The sequence below is a fragment of the Chlorocebus sabaeus genome, chromosome 10 (assembly GCF_047675955.1).
Source record: "Chlorocebus sabaeus isolate Y175 chromosome 10, mChlSab1.0.hap1, whole genome shotgun sequence".
In the NCBI taxonomy this organism is placed as follows: Eukaryota; Metazoa; Chordata; class Mammalia; order Primates; family Cercopithecidae; genus Chlorocebus; species Chlorocebus sabaeus.
This window is the reverse complement of record NC_132913.1, coordinates 87,628,439-87,654,644: the sequence shown is the minus strand read 5'-3', so window position 1 is coordinate 87,654,644 and position 26,206 is coordinate 87,628,439. Positions and strand designations below refer to the sequence as shown.

The following is a 26,206-nucleotide window of genomic DNA, read 5'->3' as shown; positions in this document are numbered from 1 at the left end:
ATCTTTTTATGCTGGTATCAATATTGAGATGTTAATAATTAGTCTATAACTCATACAGCTTTATCATCTGCCAAACTATGCTAATCATGCTTTGATTATTTAACTGGGGCTCCTCCTGGCCCCCATTTACAATACCATGTGGCTGGGCAGACAGATCTGTGCCTAATAGTCTTTCTAAATACAGAGGACCTAGTGAAAAACTTGTCTGGATGATGAGAGTGAAAGGAAGTTTCATCTCAATGTAGACAACATATTGCTAAATGATGTCTCAGGACACCCAGTTGGACCAAAGGTCACAAAAAGGTGGCTCACTATCATTTTCAGCCAGAATACATATGTCTTGTTTGGTCCACACATTACATTTACAAATTAATTGCCCACATTTAAAAATCAGAAGATTCCATTTGAAAGCTGGCTCTCTGGCATCTCTTAAAGTACTGGAATTTCTGGCCATAGTTGGTCAACATTCCTACATGGTGACAAGTGGCTGAAGCCAAGAAGCCACTGCCCTCTTTCGATGGAGTTGGGTGCCCAGTGTGCCACGGTTTCTCCCTGCCCCATTTAGCAAATTAATGTTACCCATCTGTTTCCTGCGAGCATCTCCAATCACTCTCGGGACTACGGTGTGAACTGCATTATGTAGTTCTTTGTGTCCATGGCACCTACTGCCTGCTTGGTACACAAGAGGTATGCAATATGCTTGCTGAGTGAAGAATTCAATGAATGAATTAATCTATTACTTAAAGGGAATATCTAAAGAAGGATGGAAGTTCCTTTTCCACAGGGGTCACTTAAGACTGTTTAGGATCCATACCTTTGATTGGTTATGTTATTTGTTTGCCATTATAATTCAACGTATGGATGGGACTAACATCTGCAGCATGAGAAAACAATTCAAGTAGGAAGATGAAATGAGGTATGTTCTTCTTGCAAACTAAAATAAAAAAATTAATTTTGTGCCAGGTGCAGTGGCTCACACCTGTTATCTTAGCATTTTGGGAGGCTGAGGCAGGAGGATTGCTTGACTTAGGAGTTTAAGACTTGCCTGGGCAACAAAGCAAGACCCCATCTCATCAAAATAATAATAATCATCATAATAAAAATCTGAAGGCCCAGACTTGAAAAGCAGCTAGTAAAGGGGTCATTAGACCCTCAGTGATGACACAGTCCAACAGATCTGACTTTTCTTCATGATCAGTTGTGACACTGGTGACAATTAGGGGTCATTGTTCTTTTTGATTAAGTAGAACTTGGGCATTCATACCAAACAAAAGATTTTGTAGACATAGATATAAATGGGCCCTAAAATAGGAATGCAGGTGCAAGATCACCAATAAATTCTGAGTTTACACTCATGCAAATGAGCATGGAAACGAATACTTTGCATCAGCAAGTGTTGAAATGCGTTTTACATATAGTCTCATTAACATTTCAAAGTCTTTCATTATGAACAAAGCCTTAAAACTTGAGATCTAAAGCTAATATTCTTTGGCTGGAGGGGGTGAACATTTTCACCTCAAAAACATCAATCACACAAACAAGAAACAAAAACAGATCAGATCTTAAGCTTCATTGATCCTGTAATTTACAATAGAATAATAAGTATGTTTTGGAAGCACCATCCTTTCAGAAATCTGTAGAGGGAGACATTCTGTACAGCTTAGATTTTCACTGCATTCAAGACTTAATTAATATTACGTATGTATAAACAGTATCTGGTATGCTGAAATCCATTTTCTCAATAGGATTTATAAACGCCTTCAAGTTTTTGAAACACATTGGAAGCTTGCTCATATTATCTGAACCATAGAAAATCTTAAGGCTGGCCGGGCACGATAGCTCACGCCTGTAATTCCAGCACTTTGGGAGGCCAAGGCAGGCGGATCACAAGGTCAGGAGATCGAGATCATACTGGCTAACATGGTGAAACCCTGTCTCTACTAAAAATACAAAAAATAAAAAAAAAAAAAAAAATTAGCCGGGCGTGGTGGCAGGTGCCTGTAGTCCCAGCTACTCTGGAGGCTGAGGCAGGGGAATGGCATGAACCCAGGAGGCAGAGCTTGCAGTGAGCCAAGATTGCGCCACTGCACTCCAGCCTGGGCAACAGAGACAGACTCCATCTCAAAAAAAAAAAAAAAAAAAAAAAAAAGAAAAGAAAATCTTAAGGCTTCTCAGAACAATAACCCTAAGCAGAAAATATGCTCAAAATCCCAAGGTGGGGGCCAGGAGCCAGAGAAGTGTCTCTTCAAGCACAAAGTATTTTTTGAAATACTTTTTATTCCTTAAAAATTCTTTTGAATTTTGCATTCTACTTCATAATTTGTTTGTGTTACTACAAATTTACAAAGTCATGTTTTCTTGCCATATCTCTAGTGAAACTGAAACCTGTGCTTACCTGTGTATAAACATGAAGTTTGAGACCCTAGCACTACAACACGCTTGGTTTCTTGTATTGTAAAATCTGTGTAGGAACTGATCACATATTGTAGGGTTATTGTGGAAATACATGGAATAACATATGTGAGGTGTTCAGTATAGTATACTCAAAATGCTAACTCTGAATATTATTGATAAAGCGAGATCTCTTCATCTACAATATACTTTCTCTTTTTTGCAATTACATGAATGTTCACTAATATCGGTTCCCACAGTCTATAGATAGTGATTTATTTACAACAACTCATTTAAAAAGTATTTATGAAGTACCTGCAGTATTCTCAGCACTGGGTTAGGTGCCATGAGGGATTTAGGAGCTTCTGTTATAATTGAGGAAATATGGTTTATAACGTCTACAGGAAATGTAAAGTGTGAAAAATACTCTTGAGACCACAGAGAACCAAGTTAAAGTTGGCGGTTGTAAAGACAGTTCTGTACTTAGTGGGGAGAAATTCCATGGTTCCTTCTATTTGTGGAGAAGACATAATGTGGATATAGGCTTGTCACTTGAGAGATGCAATAGAACCCCGACCTCCATTTTTTGATTGTAATATGGGGGGTTGGGGTAATTTACTAATAAGAGCTCTTCCCTTTTTGCACACATATTGTGTCAGGCCCTTTGCTAAGTGCCTGACATGTATTTTTTCATTTTATCTTTACAATAACTACTTGAGATGGGTATTATTATTATTGTTGTTGTTATTATTATTTTTAATACAGGGTCGCTCTCTGTTACCCAGGCTGGAGTGTAATGGCATGATCCTGCCTTGCTGCAGCTTAAACTCCTGAGCTCAAGTGATTCTCCCCTCTCACCCTATAGAATAGCTAGAACTATGCGCACATGCCACCACACGTGGCTAATTTATTTTTTTAGAGATGGGGTCTTACTATGTTGCCCAGGCTAGTCTCAAACTCTTGGCCTCAAGCAATCCTCCTGCTTTGGTCTTCCAAAGGGTCTGGGGTTATATGTGTGAGCCATTGCCAGGGCCTAAGGAATATTAGACTTTGAGAAGTCAACAACATGGTTCAGGGACACATAGCCAGTTAGAGATGGAGGCTGGACTTGAACTCAGTTCTGCCTGCCTCAAAGACATACAAATGGGCTTCCCCTGGGCTGAGGGTAGTTCAAAAAACAGGACCTGCTGTGCCAATTACTGAAGTTATGTGAACTCTGTCAGCCAATTTAGCAGTTTCAGCTAGCCTGAAAGCTTGGTGAATGCAGGCTCTACATTTGTTTGTTTGCTGTTTATCCTGGACACAAGGAAGCCCGTGTATTTACTGATTGAATAAGTTTTTAAAATTAATGCTTTCCAGAGATGCTCCAAATTCCACAGGTCTTGGCATCAAACACTACCATATCTCAAGAAGGAAAAATGAGTATATGAAACCCGAGGTCTTTTGTTGACCTCTAAGAAAAGTGATGATGTGCTAGTGACTTTCTATTTTGGTTCAAGAAGATCATTTGTGTCTGTGTTGGTTGTTAGCATTTTTATCATTAGGACATGCAACTGAAGTAAGCTATACTTGAGAAGTAGGGAAAATCCCAAGTAGTGTATATTATCTACTTTTACTGAAGATATCAACAAATTTCATAAGAATAAAATAATTTCACAATCAAAGAGATTGTTTAGCTACCTAAATAGTCCATAGCTTCACCCTGGATCACATTAGTTTCATTTAACAAAGCTTGCTGTGTTTCACAATTCTAAAATGTTGCTTACAATTACTTAGATGCCTGATTAAAGGAGGTCTGAAATGAATACCAAAATAATTTAGAAAACTGTGTAACAAAAATAACGATAGCTATTTTCCATAAAGTGACACTTGAATTATGGTGTAGGTCCAGACAAGAAAAATAGAAAAGAATGAAGAATCTGGTCTGATCTTTCATTCTGGCAAAACAAAGACATCACATCAAAGGTAAAGGGATTTCACTGAAATCTGGTTAGGGGCACAGACTGCCATTTATCCAATTCATCTTTGGGTAAAGATGAGGAATTTAAAATGCCCAGGAGACAAGGATTGTAAAACTAAATCCCAGCTGAAAAATATGGTCTTAGGGGTCCCATTAACACAGCAAACTAAATTCAATAATAAGAGAGGGCCTTGCACATTCACTTGTGGTTTGATGTTGAATCTGACTGAGTAATCTTGTCTTTGCTGAAATTTCCAACTCATGAGCCTCAGTCTATTTAAGATGGTAATTCTTCTCTACTATTCAAGTAACTTTACCACAGTGGAAAAGTTTAGAAATCAGCATAAAGAAAATAAAACAAGTCAAACCCAGAATGTTAATATTTTATGTTAAATTTAGGATTAAGTTTTGCAATGATCAAGATAATTTGAGCATGTTCATTATTTAAACGGATAATTTGGTACATTAAGCATTGTGATTTGTGATTTTCAATTTAAAATATGGAATTGATTTTCTTTTGCAGTTTTAAGTTGGCAGGTGTCAGTGTATTTGATGAAGTTCATGAACAGAACTGGAGTATTTTAAGACAACTCTGCTTAGTGTATCTTTAATTTTGAATTATTAATCTTATAAGAGTTGCTTAAAAGCTTAGGAACACTTTGCTTGTTAGGTTTGTGAGTTTGCCTTGTCTGACGTCTGAAGTGCTTAAGACAAATCAGATATATTAAATTTATATATGTAATTAAAAATGTCGAGGGGAATTTAAGTAATTAAGTTTCAAATGGGACTACTTTTCTAGGAAAATTTAATATGATAAACTTAACTGAACCTAAAAAAGAACTAGTAAAAATGATGATGAGACTTATAAGTTTTAAAGAGTTAAAATTGTCTTAAAATCTAACACTAAATTCAATGGCATTTTAAATCCAATTAACTATAAGTTCTTTATGTGCACAAACATCCCTTTGGACTTTAGAAAACTCAGCTGACACCTATTATGTACTGAGTGTCCATTCTGCCACGCACTCACCTGTATGAGGTGAGTGTTACAACTACATCCTTTTGCCAGATGATGTAAATGAGGCTGCCAGGGGCTAAGTGACATGCCTAAGGTTACAGAGTTCATGAGCCAAAACTTCAGTATAAATTTTAGGACCCTGCTCAGAATCTGGTGTCATTGTCAGTCTGACCTATGGATTGCTTCTGATTGGGACGCTCCTAATCAAATAACCATGTGTCGTCTACTTACTGGCTTCTTCTTTAACTTTATCCATTTCTGCCATTAATGAAACTTCTTTGTCAATGATGCTGGGGAAAAACAAACACAAAAACAAAAAGCAAAGAATGCTTAATCAAAGATAAACTTTTAGTAAGCACTGAAAGTAAAAGAAAAATTATTTTCATTAAACAAAATACAAAATTACCATAAATATTTCTATGCTACAATGCCAGCAGTACAACTCTGCCTCTCCAAAATATGAGGAACATGGAAGGGATGTTCCCAAGGATTACATAGTGACATCTGCTGATTAAATCATTGTCAACAAACCTAAAAAAAAGTCTTTTAGACTTTCAGAATTGTGCTGCTTTGAATTTAAATTTGAGAATATTTTTGTCCTATGCATTCCAAAGTTCCAAAACAATATAATAAGTATTTGAAAAGCTGGCACTTAGGTCCTTAAGAACTGTAGTTCCCAGTGTCTCTGTGCTCCACCCTGAGAGATTCTGGCTGGGAGGGAAGGAGATGGACCCAGTTCTGCTGCAGATGATCCTGGGACCATACTTTGAGAAATATGATCTGGGCCAATCCATCCACATGCTCAACAACATGAGTCTCTGCCTTTCTCATTCTCCCGAGTAAGCATCTCAAGGTTCTAATGAACTTTTTCTCATATTTCATTTATTTTTTGGTTAGTCGTTTGAAAAGTTATTATCTGCATAAAGCTAACAATGATCTGTCCCAAAGTTTGCTTCTCTCCTATCCCATCCCAACTCCCAGTTCTCTAGTTCCCCTCCCAGAAGTAATGCATCATGACAGATTCCTTATATGTCCTTTTACAGATTTTTATGTAGGAAGGAGTGAAGAGAGGTGTCAGCAAAAAGGCAGAGAGCTGTGCAGGGTGAAAAGCCAGGGGAAAACCCCCATGGTGGGTGAGCACAGATGTCAGATTCTCTTTATATTTTTAGTTTAGTCATAAATATTTAAATATATATCTTTAAAATATAAGGACTTTTGGGGACCACAATCATTTACTATAACACCTATACAACATTCACAATAATTTAATGTTTTCAGATATCTACCTAGTATTCAAATTTCCCCAACCGTCCCATAATTTTTTTTTTAAAACAGTGTGTTAAAACCAGGATTTAAACAAGCCCTGTTCTTTCCAATTGGTTGACTGACTCTTAAATCTGTTTTAATCCAGAGGTTCCCTCTCATCTGTTTTCTCATCCCCTTTGCAATTTATTTGTTGAAGAACTTAGGTTGTTTGTCCTGAAGAGTTGTGCAAAGTCTGAATTTTGCTGATTACACCTCCATGGTGTTATTTAGCCTGTTCTTTTGTATTTCCTATAAATTTGTTATTAGATTTAGACATTGGATTAGATTCAGGTTTTATTTTCTTAGGAGGAACACTTGATAAGTGTATTGTGTCATTATGTGTGTGCTGATGGAAGTATACGATATGAACTACTCAACCTGAAAAAAAAACACACTGAGTTTCATCAAATTTCTACATCTAAAATGGCAAATTTATAGGAAATACAAAAGACATCTCTCTTTTTTATGATCTTAGCAGCCACTGTTGATCATTGCCTAGATTTATAGGGTTTGCAAAATTGAGATATTCACGTTCTATCACTCCTTCTTCATTTATTTCCTGGAATTCTTCCATAAAGAGAAACTTTATCAATTATTTGGTTATCCTGAAGTACAGTTTGTATAGGTAAGGCAGGATGAATGCTTGATTCTCCCCTTTTAATTGTTTTCAAAATGATAGTTGGTTCCTTAGCATCCTTCAAATGTAATCAAGAAGTTTTTTTGCTTGTTTGTATATTTTAATTATACATATTAATTATAAACTCATATTTAATGTGCTTCAATACACTGTTATCATCTTTATTACTCTCAGATTGTTCCATCACATGGACTTTTTCTTCTCCATCAGATGTACTTTTGCAATTTAAAGTGTGTTGAAAACTTATTTCCTCTGAAAAATTTTGCAGTTATTTGTCAAGGTAAGAAGTGACTTCTGGGATATATCTATAGCAGTTTGGGGGCTCCTCAACTAGATTGTGCAACCTAAATGCTTGAAGAGTAAAGGACTGTGTGCTGAGGAACTCAGCTCTTCCCAGCCAGGAAACCCTAGTGGAAAGGACTAATTGCACAGTGCATGGCACGTTCTCCAGAACTGGGCTCTAAGCCTAGTCCCTCAACTGTAGACAGCCATCAGTCAGCCCCATGACACACATGACTTACGGTCACTGGATATGATTACTTTGGTGTAACCAAAGTATCAGGATGCCTGTCCGTTATCTATTGACATTACATAGGTATGTCAATGTGTTTCAAATATAGGAAATGCACGATAGGAAAGGTGTATGGTGAGAAGGAACTCTTTATCCCATCTCTGCCCCAACTTATTCATTTCCCCTCCCTAGAGGTCTCCAATGTGACGAGTTCTTGCATTTCCAGAGACTGTCTATGTAATCAACCAGCATATATTCAGTAATTGTATGAAATGACAGGTTGAGTCAATAGGCTTTGTGCTCCTGTGATTATGAGCTTCTCTGCCAAGTTCACAAACATAGCCATGACATAGGCAACCGTGTGTGTGTGTTTTCGTTATTTACAGCCTTCTTAGAGAGGGGCACTTCTACCTTACTTTAGAGAAACAAAGACTGTTCAAGACATGCTGTTGGGGAGATAATGGGGAGAGTCTACAGATGCGGAGCCACAAGCCCAAACTACAAATATATGGTTAAGCTACTCTGCTTGAGGACATGTTTTGAATTTTTATCCCTTACAGAAAGGGAAGAGAGAACAGAGAAAGTCAGCACGACGACATTCTTTGTGGGAGAGCTGAGAAGGATGTGAGAGGACCTGCCAGGACTTACCAAGGAAATAGTGAAAAGCAGATAGAGAGGAAAGAAAACAACGATGGCAAGAAGAAGAAATTAAGATTCCCTTCCCTGAATCAACTAGAAGGCTTTATAGAGTCCCTGGGTTTGGAGAGCATGCCTAGCACACACTAAGGGAAATAGCTGCATGTGACACAAGACTGGCATGTCCTCAGATGCCCAGTGGAGGGGAGAGGAGGAGAATGCAGGCAAAGCAGAGGCCCTGGAGGCTTGGGAATCCTCTCGCCTGTGTGTGGGGTTGGAGGAATGGTGTGGGCAAGGGCCTTTGCTAATTTCTTTATCAGCTACAAGACCATCATAACACTCTTGTTGATCAAATTTGTTAACATAACTTTGTGCCCAGAGAATTTACAAGATGGACATTTGGGGTATAATACATGTCCCCAGGTCTAACACATATTAAACAAAGCTGGGTATTTATATACAATGGTTAGTTCAGGCCTTCTGGGCTAGCAACAGGAGGGAAGAGGGTTTACACAATAAATTGTTAATCTGCTTAATGCACACCCTTGAGGATGTGAAAGAGCCTGTGAAGTTGGCATCAAACCAGGCTTCCATTCCTCTGGGTATTTCCACAGAAGATCGTCCTTAAGCATCGTAGTAATTCAAGCTCTGCTATCTATGGGTGGCTGCTTTCAAAACTCATGTGCACAAAGGCAAGCCAGTGATCTCTGCTGACTCAGGACCCAGCTTGGAGCTGATGAACTGATGCAAACCAAGATCAGGGGCCAGCCCGGGGCAGATAAACCCAGCCTGCCCTTGAGAATCTCAATGTGTAGACCTGAGGGTTCCTTAGGTTTTGCTTTCCAGGCAGTAGGCTTGTCAAGGGAAGAATAATGGTGGGAAGTGGATGTGGAGGAAGTAGTAAAGCCAGCCTGTCCTTTGGCAGGCTGTCAGACAGCGAGGAGCCAGCCTCACATCAAGCGAGTGCCAGACTAAAAGAAGGTCAAAGAGGAAAGACCGTGCCTAAATCCTTCTAAATGCCCACAAAGCCTGGGGTGTCTGGGTATGTCACATCCAGTTTTGGAAGTAATTTAATCGGTGCCATTTCCATGATCTGTGGAATCTTCTTAGAGGTACCAGGACAGAGATGGACATGTGTGGACAGTCAAGTGCGACTTGACAACTCTGCAGGCTGGGTAAGGACAGAGGGCACTTGGCAAAGCCCTGGTTTGGAGTTACCAGATATAGAGGGAGGAGCGAGTTCCTTGGAGAGCAATGACATTAAGGAGTTGATGAGTCACAGAAGAATCACAGACAGTATCATGAACCACATTCCTACTGTGGAAGCTGCAAGGTCACACACTTGCTTTCGAGGTACACCTCTGCAGACACATATCAGCCCTCAGTTGCCTCAAAATGTGAGCTGATCACAAGGAACACTTTCTGAGTGCAGATGGTAGGCCAGGCACATTAGGTAGAGCGCCAGTGCCTTCCTGGAATGATCTCATCTAAGCTTCCTGACATCCCAGGAGGCGTGAGCCCGGCTTTCTCCTTGCCACAGGGCCTTCCCTCTGCCTTGAAGACAACTCTTCTGCTTAACCTTGTTTCTCTTCATTTAATCAGCTCTGATCCTCTTTCAGGTCTTTGCTTAATCGTCACTTCCTTAGAGAGCGCTGACTGAGTTTTTAAAAACTTCTGTTCAATTTCATGATCTTAGACTATTATGGGTTGCTCAACAAAAATTTCTTGATAGTGATGAATATAAAGGAAGACAACATATTCAGTTTTCTGTGGCGTAACAATAATGAAACTTACTAACTAGTACATTGTGGTGCCTGCACATACATCACATTTATGCAAAACTTTATATAATTTTGGTCACTGAAGGAATTTAATCATTTGACACATAAGCTTATGAGTAAAGGTGTCATGATACTCACCAAACACACAAAGTTTGGCTGAGTCAAAACAGACAGTTTGCAAACTGTGATGGTTTAATTTCTGAATTTGTTCTCCCACCACTGATCATCTGAAATGCTAAGTTCTGAATGTTTTTGCTTTTCAACAGTGATCCTGAGTACTTGACAGAAATACATAACTCTTTAATTGGCTTTCCACTGGCCACTAAAAGTTTTCTAAATGGTTGGGTAAAGCCCTCTGGAGGGCACCAGGCACATCGAACGTGTTCTACATAAACAGAGCTCCCATAAAATCCACGCGGACCTCACGTGTTTCAGATACGCCCTTTCTCCTTCTAAAAACACATCTTCTCATTTTAGCCAAACTGCCTGGATAGTAAAATTTTATTTTGTTGCCATAAAAAAGCTTTTATTATCAAAGCAATAAGGTGTAAGGAGGAGATTACCATGGTAAAAGACTTTACAGTTTATTATATAGTTAATCACAGAGATAAAGTGTCATTTTATAAAAATGTTTCCACTGTCTTGATTCTTTTCTATAGAGGACCGATAATAACAATAACGAAAAGAATCAGAAAGCCTCTTTAGTAGTAATAGATTTATCATTTTCTGCCCTGTGAAAGGCTCTTTAAATTTGGAGATGGAGGCATTGAGTGACAAAACTGATTCATTTGGAAGCCTGGGCGAGTCATGTCGGGCCCAATGTTCTTCAAAAATAAAGATGCCACCATAGAGAGGCAGCCACAGGACCATCAATGTGGTTGATAAGCTGTAGAGCAGAACCTGCTGGTAGATACTGAGGAATGAAAACAGAATTTCAAAGGGGATATGAAGAACTCAATCTGTAACAACAGCCAGAGTTAGATGTTAAAGAGTTAAAACCAGGCCACATTCCATCTTCCATGCATTTGCCTCAGGGAGACTAGAGTGAGAAGAATTGCTGGGGACCATCTGATCCCCGACACTTTTGCTGCAGAACCTTCTTGTGGAGAAAGTACCTCAGTTGGAGCTTCCTTAACTCATCATCTGCCAAGCTGACAATTGCAGGATGGGAGCATGGGGAGGGAGGCAGGTCCAACAGGAGGGGCATGCCATAGAAAGAGAAGGCAGGAACTGCTGGGGAGAAAGGATGCTAATGAATGCTAATGAATATTTTAGCCTTCCTGGCCTCTACCAAATAGCATAAAGCACGCCAAAGACTGATAAGCCCTACAGCCAGGCTTCTCTACATAAAGAATTTCCATTTCTTTCACTAAAAAGAAAAGAGTGCTATAAAATCATCTCCACTATGGGCTCTGTTCCTTCTTAATGCAAAGGAATAAGAACTGTGACCAACAGTTCTAACATCCCCTGAGAGGGACATCAGCTGGGCTGATAGCCTAGTAGTGCCCACTGACCACCACGTGGGCCTTGAGCTGGGAAGCTACAGTTGCCCCGTACTAGCTAGAAATGAGCATCTGTACCCCTTCCCTTGCCCACTAGTTGCAAGACAGGAAAACTTCCTTTATACGTTTAAGGCATAATGTACTGTTCCCATGAGTACCATTTCTAGTCCAACTCCCCAAGTATTACCAGCAATTCTTGGGCCCAGGGCAAAGCTAGTCAGGGGTTTCAGCTCACCAATTTCTCAACTGTTGCAGCTGTCCACAAAGATGCTTCCCTGGCTTGACAGTCACAAATGCAGCAAGACTGTATGGTTCTTTATTCCCAGGGTCAGGAGGCCTGGCAGCCCTAACTGCAAAGGGCACTCACGCTCTTGCACACTGCCAATTACCAGCTCTTCCTTGCTGTTCTGCTCCCCATCCTGTCCTCTCTCCTGTACCCTCTATGCTGGTTACTGGTGTCATCTCTCACCCAGTGTCCATGGCTCCTCTTCCTTCACTTCCCACATGGTTACATCCTCTGAAGTCTACCCCAGAAATGTCTGTCTGTCCCATGCACCTCTTCACTTCCATTGACTCTTATTTAACCCTGAGCACATTATCAAGTCCTTGGCTATTTGTTGTTGTTTATTGTTACACTGCTGGAATTCCCGGGTCTGTCACTTTCCACTCTGTATATATTTGCATTTAGGTTTTACAGCAACCTGAATTCTTTTCAAAACTGGAAAATAATAATAGATTTTTTTTCTTAAATGCAGCACTGGTGACAAATTGGTCCTTCTAAAGATTTCTAGGATTTAACAGTGTTATTTGGTAAACATATAAAACCCAACATACATGTCCACAGCATGTAGACTGGGGTTTAGCACAAAACCCTTTGAAAGACTGCCTACTAATCATGCCCATCCAGGAAATACAGTGGGGGTGCCTCAAGCATGAACCACACTCAACGTACAAAGCAAAGTCAAAATCCATCTGACTGTCAATGAACATCAATGACTACACCCAATTGTCAATCAGGCTGACATTTTATTTCTACTTCTTTTATGAGAGGCAATACAATGTGTTAATATTGCTTAGTCTGCATATTTTATGTTGGAATCATACAATGATTTGAAATCATGGTTAATAAATTATTCATCGTACTGTCTGAGGTGCCTTTCTGGAATGAGACACACAGATTTAGTATAAAGACTAATTCTCAACATTAATAATATTTTGGAGTTCTTCAAAAAGGACATAATTAATTTAAAAAAATACACAGGGATTTCTTTTTCTTATTGCAATTTTTAAAATGACAGAATAGCATAATCCCATAGTATGGAAATCCCACAACATCAAATGTTCAACTAAAAATGTATATTCCTCTGTTTAGAAATTATACATGACGTTGATGAACAATAGAAATTTTTATATTTGCTAATTACTTATTAGTTCAGTTTTTTTTCATGGAGATCCCTATTCAGGGAAAGTAACTTGACTGTATTTCAGTTTCTTTGACTATAAAAATGCTGACTCCCCCGCTTCCCCTTTTAAAGTTATATCTGCTGGGCACAGTGGCTCATGCCTATAATCCCAGCACTTTGGGAGGCCGAGGCGGGCAGATCACCTCAGGTTAGGAGTTCAAGATCAGCCTGGCCAACATGATGAAACCCCATCTCTACTAAAAAACTGGAAAATATTAGAAAGCAGGATAAAATGAAACAAATTTCAAAATAAAACAAAATAAAGCAAAATGCCCCTTTGTCTCAAGCACAAAATAGAGCCAACCACTCTGATCACTGTTGTATTTCCTTCCAAAACACACACACGCACACACACACACACACACACACAGTGGGGGCAAGGTGAAGGGCATTTATGTAGATGTCATCATGGTTGCTGAACATAAATAACAGGAACAGAAACTGGAAGAAACTGATTTGGTACAAGAAGTGCCAGAAATGCTGGCCCACATTCAATCCAAGGCAGCCAGGCCTAGCCTCCTCTGCTCCTGGCCTCCAGGCAGGCTCTCATGTGAAAAGGGGAGAGGGGGGGCTCTTCTTGTTTTTGACCTAGAAGGCTCTTCCCCACAATCGCAGGTGCTGTTACGGCCCATGGTAAGGCCCTACTCTAGTCCAGGCTTCCAAAGTGGAGCACGAATACAATATTAATTTTTATGTACTCACTTTTTATTCTAAGTAGGCTTTCCTAATCTTTAGTATACAGATTAACAGTAGTACACATGTATAATTTATAAATGAACTTTCTGATTTGAGAGGCATGTGCTCAAAATTCATTTATTGATGGAGTGAGACCACCATCATTATTTTTATTAATTTTTTTTTTGAGACAGGGTCTGGCTCTGTTGCCTAGGTTGGAGTGCAGTGGTGTGGGTGTGATGTTGGCTCACTGCAATCTCTGCCTCCTGGGCTCAGGCGATCCTTCCACCTAAGCCTCCTGAGTAGCTGGGACCACAGATCTACACCACCACACCCAGCTAATTTTTGTATTTTTTTGGTAGAGACAGGTTTTTTCCATGTTGTCCAGGTTGATCTTGAACTCCTGGCCTCAAGCAATCCTCCCACCTTAGCCTCCCAAAGTGCTGGAATAACAGGTATGAGCCACCGTGCCCAGCTGAGACCATTATTGATGGAAGGAGGGTACTTCTCCCTGAGCACATTATGTTCTTTCGTGCCTCTGGTTCTTTGTGTTGCTTCTTCTGCATGGAATCTTCTTTCTTCCTTCTCCATCTGGCAAATTTCTAGTCTTCCTTCAAGATCCTGCTCAAAGGTCACCTCTGCAATGGAACCTATCCTAATGAGCCAGGCAGAGCTGATTTTCCCTTCCCCCAGCTCCATTGCAGCTTGTTTACATCTGCAGCCACCAGATGGGCTTTTTTTTTTTCTTTTTTTTTTTTTTTTTTTTTGAGACGGAGTCTCGCTCTGTCGCCCAGGCTGGAGTGCAGTGGCTGGATCTCGGCTCACTGCAAGCTCCGCCTCCCGGGTTTATGCCATTCTCCTGCCTCAGCCTCCCGAGTAGCTGGGACTACAGGCGCCCGCCACCTCGCCCGGCTAGTTTTTTATATTTTTTAGTAGAGATGGGGTTTCACCGTGTTAGCCAGGATGGTCTCGATCTCCTGACCTCGTGATCCGCCCGTCTCGGCCTCCCAAAGTGCTGGGATTACAGGCTTGAGCCACCGCGCCCAGCCAGTGCATGGGCTTTTTTAGGAAAAAGACTTGTCTTTATCCCTCAGTCTTTCTAGACATGCTCCTTCAAGTGTGGTCTGCAGACCCCTTACATTTGTACTCCCTGCACTCACTGAATGCAAGATTCTTGGGTGCCACCCAACATCCACAGAATCAGAATATCTGGGAATGGGGCCCTGATGCTCCTTGTGCACTCAAATGTTTGAGAAGTAGGGGCGTGACACACATTCATCTATCTATTAAGTGGATGAATGAAGAAAGGGGAAGAGAGAGGTAGAGAAGGTGTGGCAAGACGAGAAAGGGGAAGGGGAGCTGTTCTGGTGGCAAATGTGACATTCAGAACTGGGAGTCCCTTTGTCTTACTTCTCTCTTCATCAAGTAGTAAAAAGTAAAAGTGGTGATGAACCATTCCTATCCCATAGCTGGAATCCACTGCATGCTAAATAAACAGAAAGTTGGGAGGGATAACTTATTGCCAGTGTCTTGGTGTAGAGGAAAGGAAATTTCCCAAATGCTACTCTGGAAGAGAATCAACCTTAACTGAACATCTCTTATGGGCCAGGCTAGTGATGTTCTAGAATGATGTGATAAATGCATTACTTGTATATGAATTTTCACAAAACCCCTAGAACGTGGTAACAGTACTCCTGTTTTATAGCTGTGAAGGAGTTAAAAAAACTCAACCAAGTTCAGAGCTAGAATATGTAGAGATGAGATTTAAACCTTATTCTAACTCTACATCCCATGCCTCCTAATTAAGTGGCTAATAAACCTTGGAAAATGTGTCTTTTGTTAGAATATGGCCTGGTAAGAATCAAGAGTTTATAATCACTAGAAGCAGCATGTAGTATACATATAAGGAATTCTGTTTTATCGCCTTCACCTACAGTCTTTCTATATGATTTGTTGCTGACTTAGCTGACGAACTGCCCAAAATGACTCCTTAGTCTCACTGTACCAGTCCAAAAAACAGAAATAAGCTCCAAGATGCAGTATGAAATTGTAATTTAGGACTCACTTTTCATTATTATAATGTATTTTATATTTATACTAATATATAAGAACAAATTCATCATCTTTTTTCTAGTGAAAATAGACCATATGGCATATATTTTTTTAAAAAGAATCCTATGTATCCTATGGGAATATGTAGATAGAACAATTTGCTTATTTCCTCTTTATTTTTCTATTTTATGATGAAAACAATTCCTTTTCAGAAGTACATTCCCGGGCTGGTTGATTGGTAAGCTTTCATCTGCTGAAAAGTTTCAGAAATCTTCTCCGATTTCAGGCTGAAATTAGAATCAATTTCTTGTCTTCCAGCTCTTATTGCGGGCCTTGATTCTGCAAAGAAGGCTGCAGTGGCAGCAGAGCTGACCGCCAGTGCCAAGTGTGTGGCTGACATAACGTATGGAGGTAATCCACACATGGAGCTCAGGAAGGCTATTAATACGAGGTGCTACTTACGCTGGTTTCCTGGGGACTGTACCTAAACTGAAAAGGCCAGTTCAGTACTTTTTGTCTTTATCAACCTGCTCCTCCTTCATGTCAACTGATTCATTCAGTCCTTGCAAAGGCCCTGGGGAAACATCTATTGTAGAGAAAAACCTCAGGGAGGAAAGAAAATAGGAAAAGAGAAGCGTTCACCTCCAAAGAGTGAGCTACACCTGTTTAGAAAGACACATAATCACAAACGAGGCAAAATTTGAAATATACTGCACCACAGGGACTTGCTTGAGTCACAAAGTCATGGGAACCTTGAGTTTCTCCATGTAATATGGGTATTTGCCCTTTTCACAATTTCAGAATACATCCTGGAGCTTATTTCGGTTTATTGGACTGGTGCAGAGTGAGGAAAAGGAGTCATTTTGGGCAATTTGTCAGCTAGACAGCAACAGAAACCATACACATGGCTCTCTTGAGGCATAAATATATTTATTAGCCTCTTTCATTATTGTCTCTTGGTGTCCCTTGCAAGTAAATGTTCACCTCCATACTCTCTGTTCCTTTAACTTCTGGCATAATATTGAATATTGGGTGTGGGGAGAAAAAAGTTTGTTTAATTTTCTTTCTGTAGTGCTTTGTGCAAGTCACAAGCAGGTGAACACTTAGAAACACTACTTGATGAGAAGGAAAGGGATTAGTCAGAAAGTTTGGTTTGTATAGATTTTGATCAATGAAAGGATTGTATTCATTTCCAGAGCAGAAAGAGATACAGCCCTTTTATTAAATGTCTTTTAAAACAAAACATTAAAAAACACAATCGAAACTCTTGATTTTATTAGAAAATAAAACCAAAAACACACTGAACTCTTATGATTTTTGTTGTCGTTGCTGTTGTTTTGTTTTTGTTGTTTAAACAGTCTTGTTCTGTCACCCAGGCTGGAGTGCGGTGGTGTGATCTCAGCTCACTGCGACCTCTGCCTCCCAGGTTCAAGTGATTCTCCTGCCTCAGCTTCCTAAGTAGCTGGGATTACAGGCATGCACCACCACATCCGGCTAATTTTTGTATATTTAGTAGAGACAGGGTTTAGCCATGTTGTGTCTCGAACTCCCGACCTCAAGTGATCTACCCACCTCAGCCTCCCAAAGTGCTGGGATTACAGGTGTGGGCCACCGTGCCCACCCATTTGTTTGTTTTTGAGACAGGGTCTTTTTCTGTCGCTCAGCCTGCAGTGTAATGGCATGATCACGGCTTACACAGCCTCAACCTGGGGGCTCAAATGATCCTCCCACCTCAGCCTCCTGAGTAGCTGGGACTACAGGACCATACCACCACATCTGGCTAATTTTAAATTTTTTTGTAGAGATGAGGTCTCCCGATGTTGCTCTAGCTGGCCAAACTCTTGATTTTTGTCTTCACTAATCGTTTAAGCTAAGGAACTGGCAAAATTTAGTAAATGTTTAACACATTACTGATAATTAAAAATGGAATTGAAAGCTTTTAAAAATTATTATGTAACAATGCTAAGTGGCTGAAAAGGCTCCTAAAGGCAGCTTTCCTAATGGTAATCCTTTTATAAACATGCCGTGTTGAACGGCACAGAGAAAAGCGTCATCTTATTACCGTACAACTACACTATCCTAACCCAGATACGCTCAGCGTACACCAGGAGTGTTTACTATCGATATTTCAGCCACGTTGGTTTAACAATGGAATCTTGACTCATTCCTCATACTTGTATCAACATCTTCCATGTGACTGAACTCAAAACCCAAATTTGCTTGTTGCCACAGCATCTATTCTGTGACACAGATGTGATTCTAGGACCTGTTTCGCCTAATACATATTTTTCCTATGCCCACCTGTTAAAGTATATATAGTGCCACAATTCCAGTGATTCTCCTAATTAAGAGTAATGAAATGGCCAATAACTATTTGTTCAACCACTATGGCACTGTAAGATATGTAAAAGACCTGCTTCATTTGGCTTAAAGAACACAATGGCTGGCACATCTGGGTATGTCACCGGTATTAGAGTAGTTGGATATATGCCGGGTATGCCCAGAAACACCAAGTAATATTGCTGCCTGGCTGAAGTCAAAGAAGAATAACCCCCAAGCAGACATTTAATGGAACAATTCCTTACTGTATTTATCTTTACATGTCTCAGATCTTCATCCTAATCCTGGTCCCCACTGCGATATTTGGTTTTATTGCAAAAAGAGAAAAAGACTCAGGTAGAAACAGAATGGCTAATGAAAGTGACTGCTTATCATTAGCTACAACCTTCAGTTCTTAATTTTTCCATTTTCTTCTAAGGACTGAGTAGAATTCTATAATGAAAAACAGACGATAAAGCAAAGCCTTCAATTTTCTGCACTTCAGTATAATTGTTTTTCTGATCTCAAGGAGACAAAAATGTAATTTGACCTTTAAAATGTGTAGTGACAGGGTTTACATTTCAGGCACTATGGAAAAAATATTTCCTGCTGCACTGATATGAAATGAGAAGACAAATATAGTATGTTTCTTTGGGTTTGTAAGTGATTGGAAAGTCCCTCTTTCGTATCTCCAGTGGTGGCTTAGGAGGGCAGCTGGGGGCAGACAGATGCTCAGGGATGTTTCAGAGGGAAGAGTCTCCATCCTTCCCTCAAGGAGCTCCAGCAGAAGCGAGGTGGCAGGACGAATGAGATACTCTTCCTCTCACTTTCCTCTCACTCAGGCTTTCCCAGCACTACTGACATTTTGGGTCAGGTAATTCTTTGTTGTGGGAGCGGTGGGAGAGATGGCTAGCAGCATCTCTAGCCTCTACCTAACAGATGCCAGCGGCACTCTCTCCCTGTGGCTGTGACAACCAAAAATATTTCCAAATCAATGGTCTCCTGGGGGCAAAATCGTCCCATTGAGAACCACTGCTGTGGCCCTAGATATATCACTCCCTTTGCAAGACTCTCGACCAGCAAATGTCAATTTTCAACCACAGATGTCAAGAGAATGATCTGTTTTTGGTTTTTATTGAGACAGGGTCTCACTCTGTCATCCAGGCTGGAGTGCAGTGGCATGAATATGGCTCACAGCAGCCTTGAATTCCTGGGCTTAAGTGATCCTCCCACCTCAGCCTCCTGAATAGCTGGGACCACAGGCATACACCATTATGCCCAGCTAATCAAAAAATTGTAGAGATGAGGTCTCTCCATGTTGTCTAGGCTGGTCTCCAACTCCTGGGCTCAAGCAATCCTCCTGCCTCGGCCTTCCAAGGTGTTGGGATTGCAGGCATGAGCCACCGTTCCTGGCCCTTTTGTTGTTGTTGTTGTTTTTGAGGCAGTCTCACTCTGTTGCCCAGGCTGGAGTGCAGTGGAGCGATCTTGGCTCACTGCAACCTCCACCTCCCAGGTTCAAGTGACTTTCCTGCCTCAGCCTTCTGAGTAGCTGGGATTACAGGTATACGCCACCATGCCTGGCTAATTTTTTGTATTTTTAGTAGACACGGGGTTTCACCACATTGGCCAGGCTAGTCTTGAACTCCTGACCTCAGGTGATCCACCTGCCTCAGCCTCCCAAAGTGCTGGGATTGCAGGTGTGAGCCACCGTGCCCGGCCTGTTGTTTTTAAAAGCCTGGTACCATCAGTATTTCTGGGGGTGGCACTTAGGCAAGGGAGGACTATAAAGCTCTGACTTTTTATTTATAGTGTACACACATATACTTTGGTATGCAAAGAAGTAGATACTAATATATAGACATCATCTTTTAATGTTAAGTTGTTCACAAAGAGAACACATAAAAAACCCAAAGAAAAGCCAGGGTTCATCATTGTTTGGAAAGCCAGGAGTCACACGAAAGCAGCTAAAATTTGGAGAATAAGGGCAGGGGAAAAAAAACAAAAACAACCAATCAACATGGCAAGAATCAGCTGTGAAAAACCTGCAAAAGTGATGGTCTTACTTGGACTCAAACTAAAGGGGCTTCAAGGATATATGTTTCAACAACTTAAAATTGTCCGGGTATCCGAGGAGAGCAAACTGGGAATATGGATGGGACATATGGTTACATAGGTGGTTCTGATACTCAACAGTGCCACTGGCAATTTCCCATATGGGAGACTTCAAGATCACATCCTGGGAAAAATGCACAATATTTTAAGTGTCAATGGTGACATCTGGTTTGTATGTGGGGCCACCTGTTGACCACATTGATAATCTGTGTGTGATTTTGCTTGGCTATTAACAGGGCTTCAGTAGTAGATGAGAAGGATTTGAGGGATGAGAAAGATAAACGTACTTCAAAATAGCTTTTTCTTCTGCCTAAAAGTCCCACTTTTATTTTATTATTACTTTTTGAGGCAGGATCTCACTCTGTTGCCCAAGCTGGAGTGCAGTGGCATGATCTCGGCTCACTACAGCCTCGACTTCCTAGACTCCAGTGATCTTCCCACCTCTCAGCCTCCTGAGTAGCTGGGACTACAGACAAACCACCACACCCAGCTACTTTTTTTTCTTTTTGTAGAGACGGGGTCTCGCTGTGTTGCCCAGATTGGTCTCAAACTCCTGCCTCAGCCTCCCAAAGTGCTAGGATTACAGGTGTGTGCCACCTTCCCCTGCCACATTCTCACTTTTAGAGTTATTCTTTTGGCTGGGGTAGAGAGTCTCAACAGAGCATTTGTTAGCATGCAAATATATCACTTTGAGAGGAAGGATACATGATTATCAAAGGAATGAGTTTAGTCGTTACATAAGATAATTGAGTTTTCATAGTTAAAAAAAGAGAAAAGGGAAATGGAGACGCCACTCTAAACACCTATCTTGATTGAGGTGAGGAGCCCTGGCCTGTAGGGGGCAGCAGGAGGTTCACCCTGTCTGTTGGGAAGGAGAAAACTCTAAGATGCAGGAAAACTGGCAGAGGAAGGGTAAGTGGGCCAGGGCTCAGGGTGCGGGCAGCTGAGACTCCTGACCTACTTTGAAATTCTGCTTGGGCCAAACCTGGCATTGCTTTGGGAAAAGTAAACACAAAGCATAGGAACATTTCTGGCCCATTGGTACAGAACACATGCTTTCACAGATTTCCCTTTCCTCTTGGAAAACAAAGCTGCTAAAAGGACTGCTCCTTCCAGCCCCCATTCTCTGCAGCCTCTTTACGCCTCCCCACGCCTAGCACACACGCTACCCCATTGGCTCATTCCTGTCTTCCATTTTCTTAGAGTGCTTTTAATTAGATGTTAAATTGACAATAGTACCTAACAGAATTTTTACAGCTCTATTTTGGAACACTTTTTCCCCTAGCATATGGTGGAACTATCAAGTATTATTCTCCTTCCTCAATGTTTTTTTTTTTTTTTTTTTTTGAATTTAATGTTTTATTGCTCATTTTAAGCCTTCACAGTCAACTTGGACACACACAGATTTGTGATGAGAAGCTAGACTAGTTTGCATATAAAGCAATTAAATCTGGCATCTATGATTCCAAAGGATGAATATTTTCCAGTTGTGGTAGGAGGCCAATCATATAGAAAAGAAACCAGCAGTTTCATGTTAGTTCCTGACGTGACTTTTCACACAGATGCTCATGTCGCAAAATTTATTTCCTGTTAAGATGTATTGTGAGGGCATTGTGTCATCTCTGTTTCCCTCGCAAATCCCTAATTCTTCCTGGGAAAATGAGAATGTTCTGTTACAGTAATGCAGCCTACGTAACTGTATCCTGCTTAAACGACAACTTTGATTTTACATTTTAGCTCGTTAGTGGTTTTCTTCAATAACTGTACTGAACAAAATATTCTTCACAGCCCGGTTGGAAGAGAGATCATTTCGTTCATTTTACCTTGATGTGTGCTTGCTTGGTATGGAGGATGTGCAAACAATAGCTTGCTCCCAGCCTCTCAAAATCATCATTCTCATGAATTCCAGCAGTACTTTTCAGGGAATTTAGTCAAGCAGGACTCAGGTCCTTATGCTGGCACTTTTTGGTAGCAAAGTGAACATTTAGAATTTCTGACCTGAGTGTCCAGTTCTAAACTACACGACATGCTTGTTGAGTACGTTGTGGTTAGGATAACTGGGTGGCCCAAAGCAAGCAGAGTAGAAGAGGAACTGGAAATGGAAGGTAACATCTATGTCGCTTGTGCACCATATGCGGTGACATCTCTCTCAGAACTGGCACTCTGTCTGGAAATCACCAGAGGACTTGTCCCCATGTCCTCCAAATCTAGATATGCCTCATGATGTAATCCTGAGGCTACAACTGCATTAAAATGAGTACATTCTAACACACCTACAATTCACTCACAGTTTTCTATAATGCTTAGAACGCAGGATTTCACCATCAATAGGAAAATTTCATTAAAAAAAAATTTCTAAGCTGTCGTCTTCAATTTTGTGACCTGATATTTCAAGAGCACACAAACCCTAAAATTCATTTTCTTCCCCTTAGAAAACAAGAGGGAGGCTTTATTCAAGTACGTCACCATGTTTGCTGGGCTGCAAGCTTATTTGGAACAGAGGCAAGCTTTTTCTGTTTGGCAGACATGCACAGTTGATTTTAAAAAGCACTTTGGTTTTATTTTTAAGTTAACATTTATGCAATTATTGTGGGATCATTTTTATTAAAGATTAGATCAGAAAATAAGTGCTGGTGTTTACTCATTTTATAGCAATGGCATACCAAAAATGGTTGATCTAAATGTCTTCTTCGGTTTGCAGAAAAAGTGCCATTTTGTTAAGTAGGTGGCTTTTAAACAGCAGTACTACTTGGCAGCACTCATTCAGAAGTGATTCTTTCCATCAGTTTAAAACACAACATGAATTACAAGCAGAGAAAAAAATATACAATTTCCTCGGGTGCTGACTTTCCTGGCCCCACGCTTTCAGCTCTTGAGGAGTAAAACTCTCACAGAATCTGTTATAAATCTCAAGATGTCTCATGACCCATGTGATGTTCATTTTACTAAGAAATAAAATAAAATAAGAAGTACTCAGAGCCGCTGGAGAAGACAGAAGTAATTTGAGGGCATTGTTACACTTTGTCAATTAGTGTATGAGTCACTCAGATGGAAGGTATCACACAGAGGGCTCAGAGGAAGAGTTTATTCGAAAAGGCCACACTAAAGAGTAAGATAGAGTGGTTTTCTCTGAACAGTTAACTAATGCCTCTAGACAGGGGTTGACAAACTATGACCCTCATGAGCCAAATCTGGCCCACAGCCTTTTTGATTATCTAGGGCTGCCGTTGAGCAGCAACAGCAGAGCTGGGTAGCGCACAGACACCTTACGGCCATAATGCTTAGGACAGTTACTAGTTGGCCCCATGTCTCTAGACCCTGGCTCTAGAGAACAGCCCTGGAAGCTGGGTGTACTTCTAAGTATTAAGGTAACTTTCCTAAAGATAGATTGGAAAGTTATAAAACTATAAAATAATAGCAATAACAATTTTCATTTGTATAGCATCTTTAATTTCTCTAAGTACTCAAACATATTCTTGGAGTTGCTTTGAACAATATGATCAAACAGAGAAGACTTACGTGACATCCAGATGCCACGACTGGGGATGGGGGAAGGCAGATGAATCCTCCCCTCAGAGGGCCTCTGAGAGGCTGAACGATAACTGAAGGAGAAAGTTTTCTTTCAAGTTCCTGGTGTCTTCTGTACCCTTAGGATCTTATATGATACATAGCAGATGGTTTAAAATTCATGCATTTTAGATTAGTGTTAAGCTTAATTCTTAGTTTTACACAACTCCATAGTTTCTGCTAAAAAGCACATCAGTGTCAAAGCAAGGACTTGGAATAGGAAAAACATGCAGAAGAAGTGATCAAATTCTAGAATCACGGGAGGCCAATGAGAGATAGGGAATATGTTACATGAACTTGAGCATGATGGATATGTGCCAACCCTTGGACTTTTGCTATTTCAGACCAAGCCGTCTCTCAGATCATCAGAGGGGCTAAGGATTATGTAATCTGGCAGCTGCGAGGGGGTCCTCTTTGCTGCCACAAGGAGAGATGGTGCCTAAGAAAAAAGCCAAGAATGGAGAGAGCTAGGAGACTGTGGGAGGCACCAGGAGAGAGAGGAAGGAGAGAGGGTGAGACCGACTGAGTCCTGATAACATAATGAGGAGTTAGAGCCAAATTTGTCTGGAGGAACCTTCTGAAATTTTCATGTATATCAGCCAATAAATTCTCTTTTGTCTTTAACTAGTGTGACTTGATTTCTGCCACTCCAAAATGAAAGAGACCTGACTGATACACTGAGAACATTTTTCTACTGATAATAACTAAACCTTTATGAACAGATGTATCATTTCAATTGTGGACATGAGCAAATATACAGGGTTCAAACATTTTCCATCAAAATCAGTAGCAGGGAAGGGCAAGGCAGGACCAAAACCATACTGATGCACCATATTTAAATTCTAGTCTTAAAGCTACCCAAGAATGGGATTCTGTCGCTAAGCTTATATGAGATGTTTCTGAATTTCATTAAGGGAATTCTTATTTTATAATTATAGTGCTGGAAAATATTTTGTCTTCCTAGTAGTATTCATGATATTAGCCTTCCAGGGATTTGTCAAAAATATTATTTTTTGAGGTTTTATTCTTTGTTGAGGTTTTGTTCTACATCATTCATATAGTTTTGGGCCAACTTCAAACTCCAGTGAATTATGTCTATCAGGTTTCTTTTTATTCAAATACTTTATCTTCTTTTTTATTCCCAAGATACATGCTACTGCCTGCAGGGCTTAACAAAATCTGCTGAAGAGTTATTCTGTGATGTTTATGTACTAAATAAACAACGTATTCCATCTGATACTTTTACCTGTTGGAACAGCTCAAGCATCACAAATTTATAGTTCCTACATTGAATCACTCACCAGTTGTGTAATTCAGCAAAGGCAGCTTTGATCTTCTTCACAGAACTATCCACTTCTTCCTTGATCATGACGCGATATCTAGTTAGAGAAACGGTGCAGCGTTGCAAATCCTTCACTGATTTCTCAATATTTGGGCCTAAAATTGATGTCAAAAAATATTATTAACTTGAGTATTTTATCCTCTGTTTGTAAGCTAAATGACAAAACAAAGCAATTAGCCCACCAAGAAAAATGGACTCATCTTTCGTCTAGTAAAAGTTCCATCAGGAGAATGTTTGTAACCCAGTGTGGGTGGTTTGCGTGGCACCTGAGGCTGTTATGGTTTCACCAGTGGGGTCTCTGGCTGGGCCATCTGGGGTACGCTTGTCTCCTGCGCTCTTTGGAAGGAGGCTGTGATCATTATGTTCTATCACAAATTGCAGCGCCTTAGAATCTGATATGTCTAAAGACCATTTGTGCTGCTGGCTCTCTCTATAAACACCGCTTTGCATGGTTAAAAGCCAGCAGGGCTTTTGGAAGAGGAAATTGACACAGAGACTGGGAGAGGTACAAATGAGCTAGAGAGAGGATGGGGCATCAGTGCCAGGTACACTGGCACTGGCCCCATCATCTGAAGCCAGGTCTGTAATTAGAGCAGCAGCACTGAAAATAGCTCTATGGGTGCCCATCTCGCCTGATTTCCTGAAACTGTCACCAGGGTCTACAGATAGTGTATCACAAACAGGCAGATTGTACTTATCACAATCAGGCCATGTTTCGTAGAAGAAAGAAATCCCCCTCAAGAAAAGTGAGAAAGCAGATCAAACTAAAGCCAAGGAAATCAGATACAACTGAGGCTGAATGAAAAGAATAGTATTTAATCTTCTGGGTATCAGAAAGGAAGTGATTTTCATTTTTAATACCAGTCATGTATCAAGTATATCCAAGCTCAGAAAAATCATAAAAATCCAGCATGTCAAATATAAAACCCTCTTTC

At 40.5% G+C, this 26,206-nt stretch overlaps 1 protein-coding gene across 9 annotated transcripts in view; it reads right to left on the bottom strand.

Moving 5' to 3' along the window:
- Nucleotides 1-26,206, bottom strand: part of SPATS2L (spermatogenesis associated serine rich 2 like) — a 171,939-nt gene that overhangs the window by 12,689 nt on the left and 133,044 nt on the right. For all 9 annotated transcript variants that reach the window (XM_007965779.3, XM_007965777.3, XM_038001792.2 and 6 more), the window contains 2 exons: nucleotides 25,231-25,366; nucleotides 5,601-5,659 (listed from right to left, as the gene is read on the bottom strand). In XM_007965779.3, coding sequence (XP_007963970.1) covers nucleotides 5,601-5,659; nucleotides 25,231-25,366 — 195 coding nt within the window. The remainder of the gene's footprint in view (nucleotides 1-5,600; nucleotides 5,660-25,230; nucleotides 25,367-26,206) is intronic.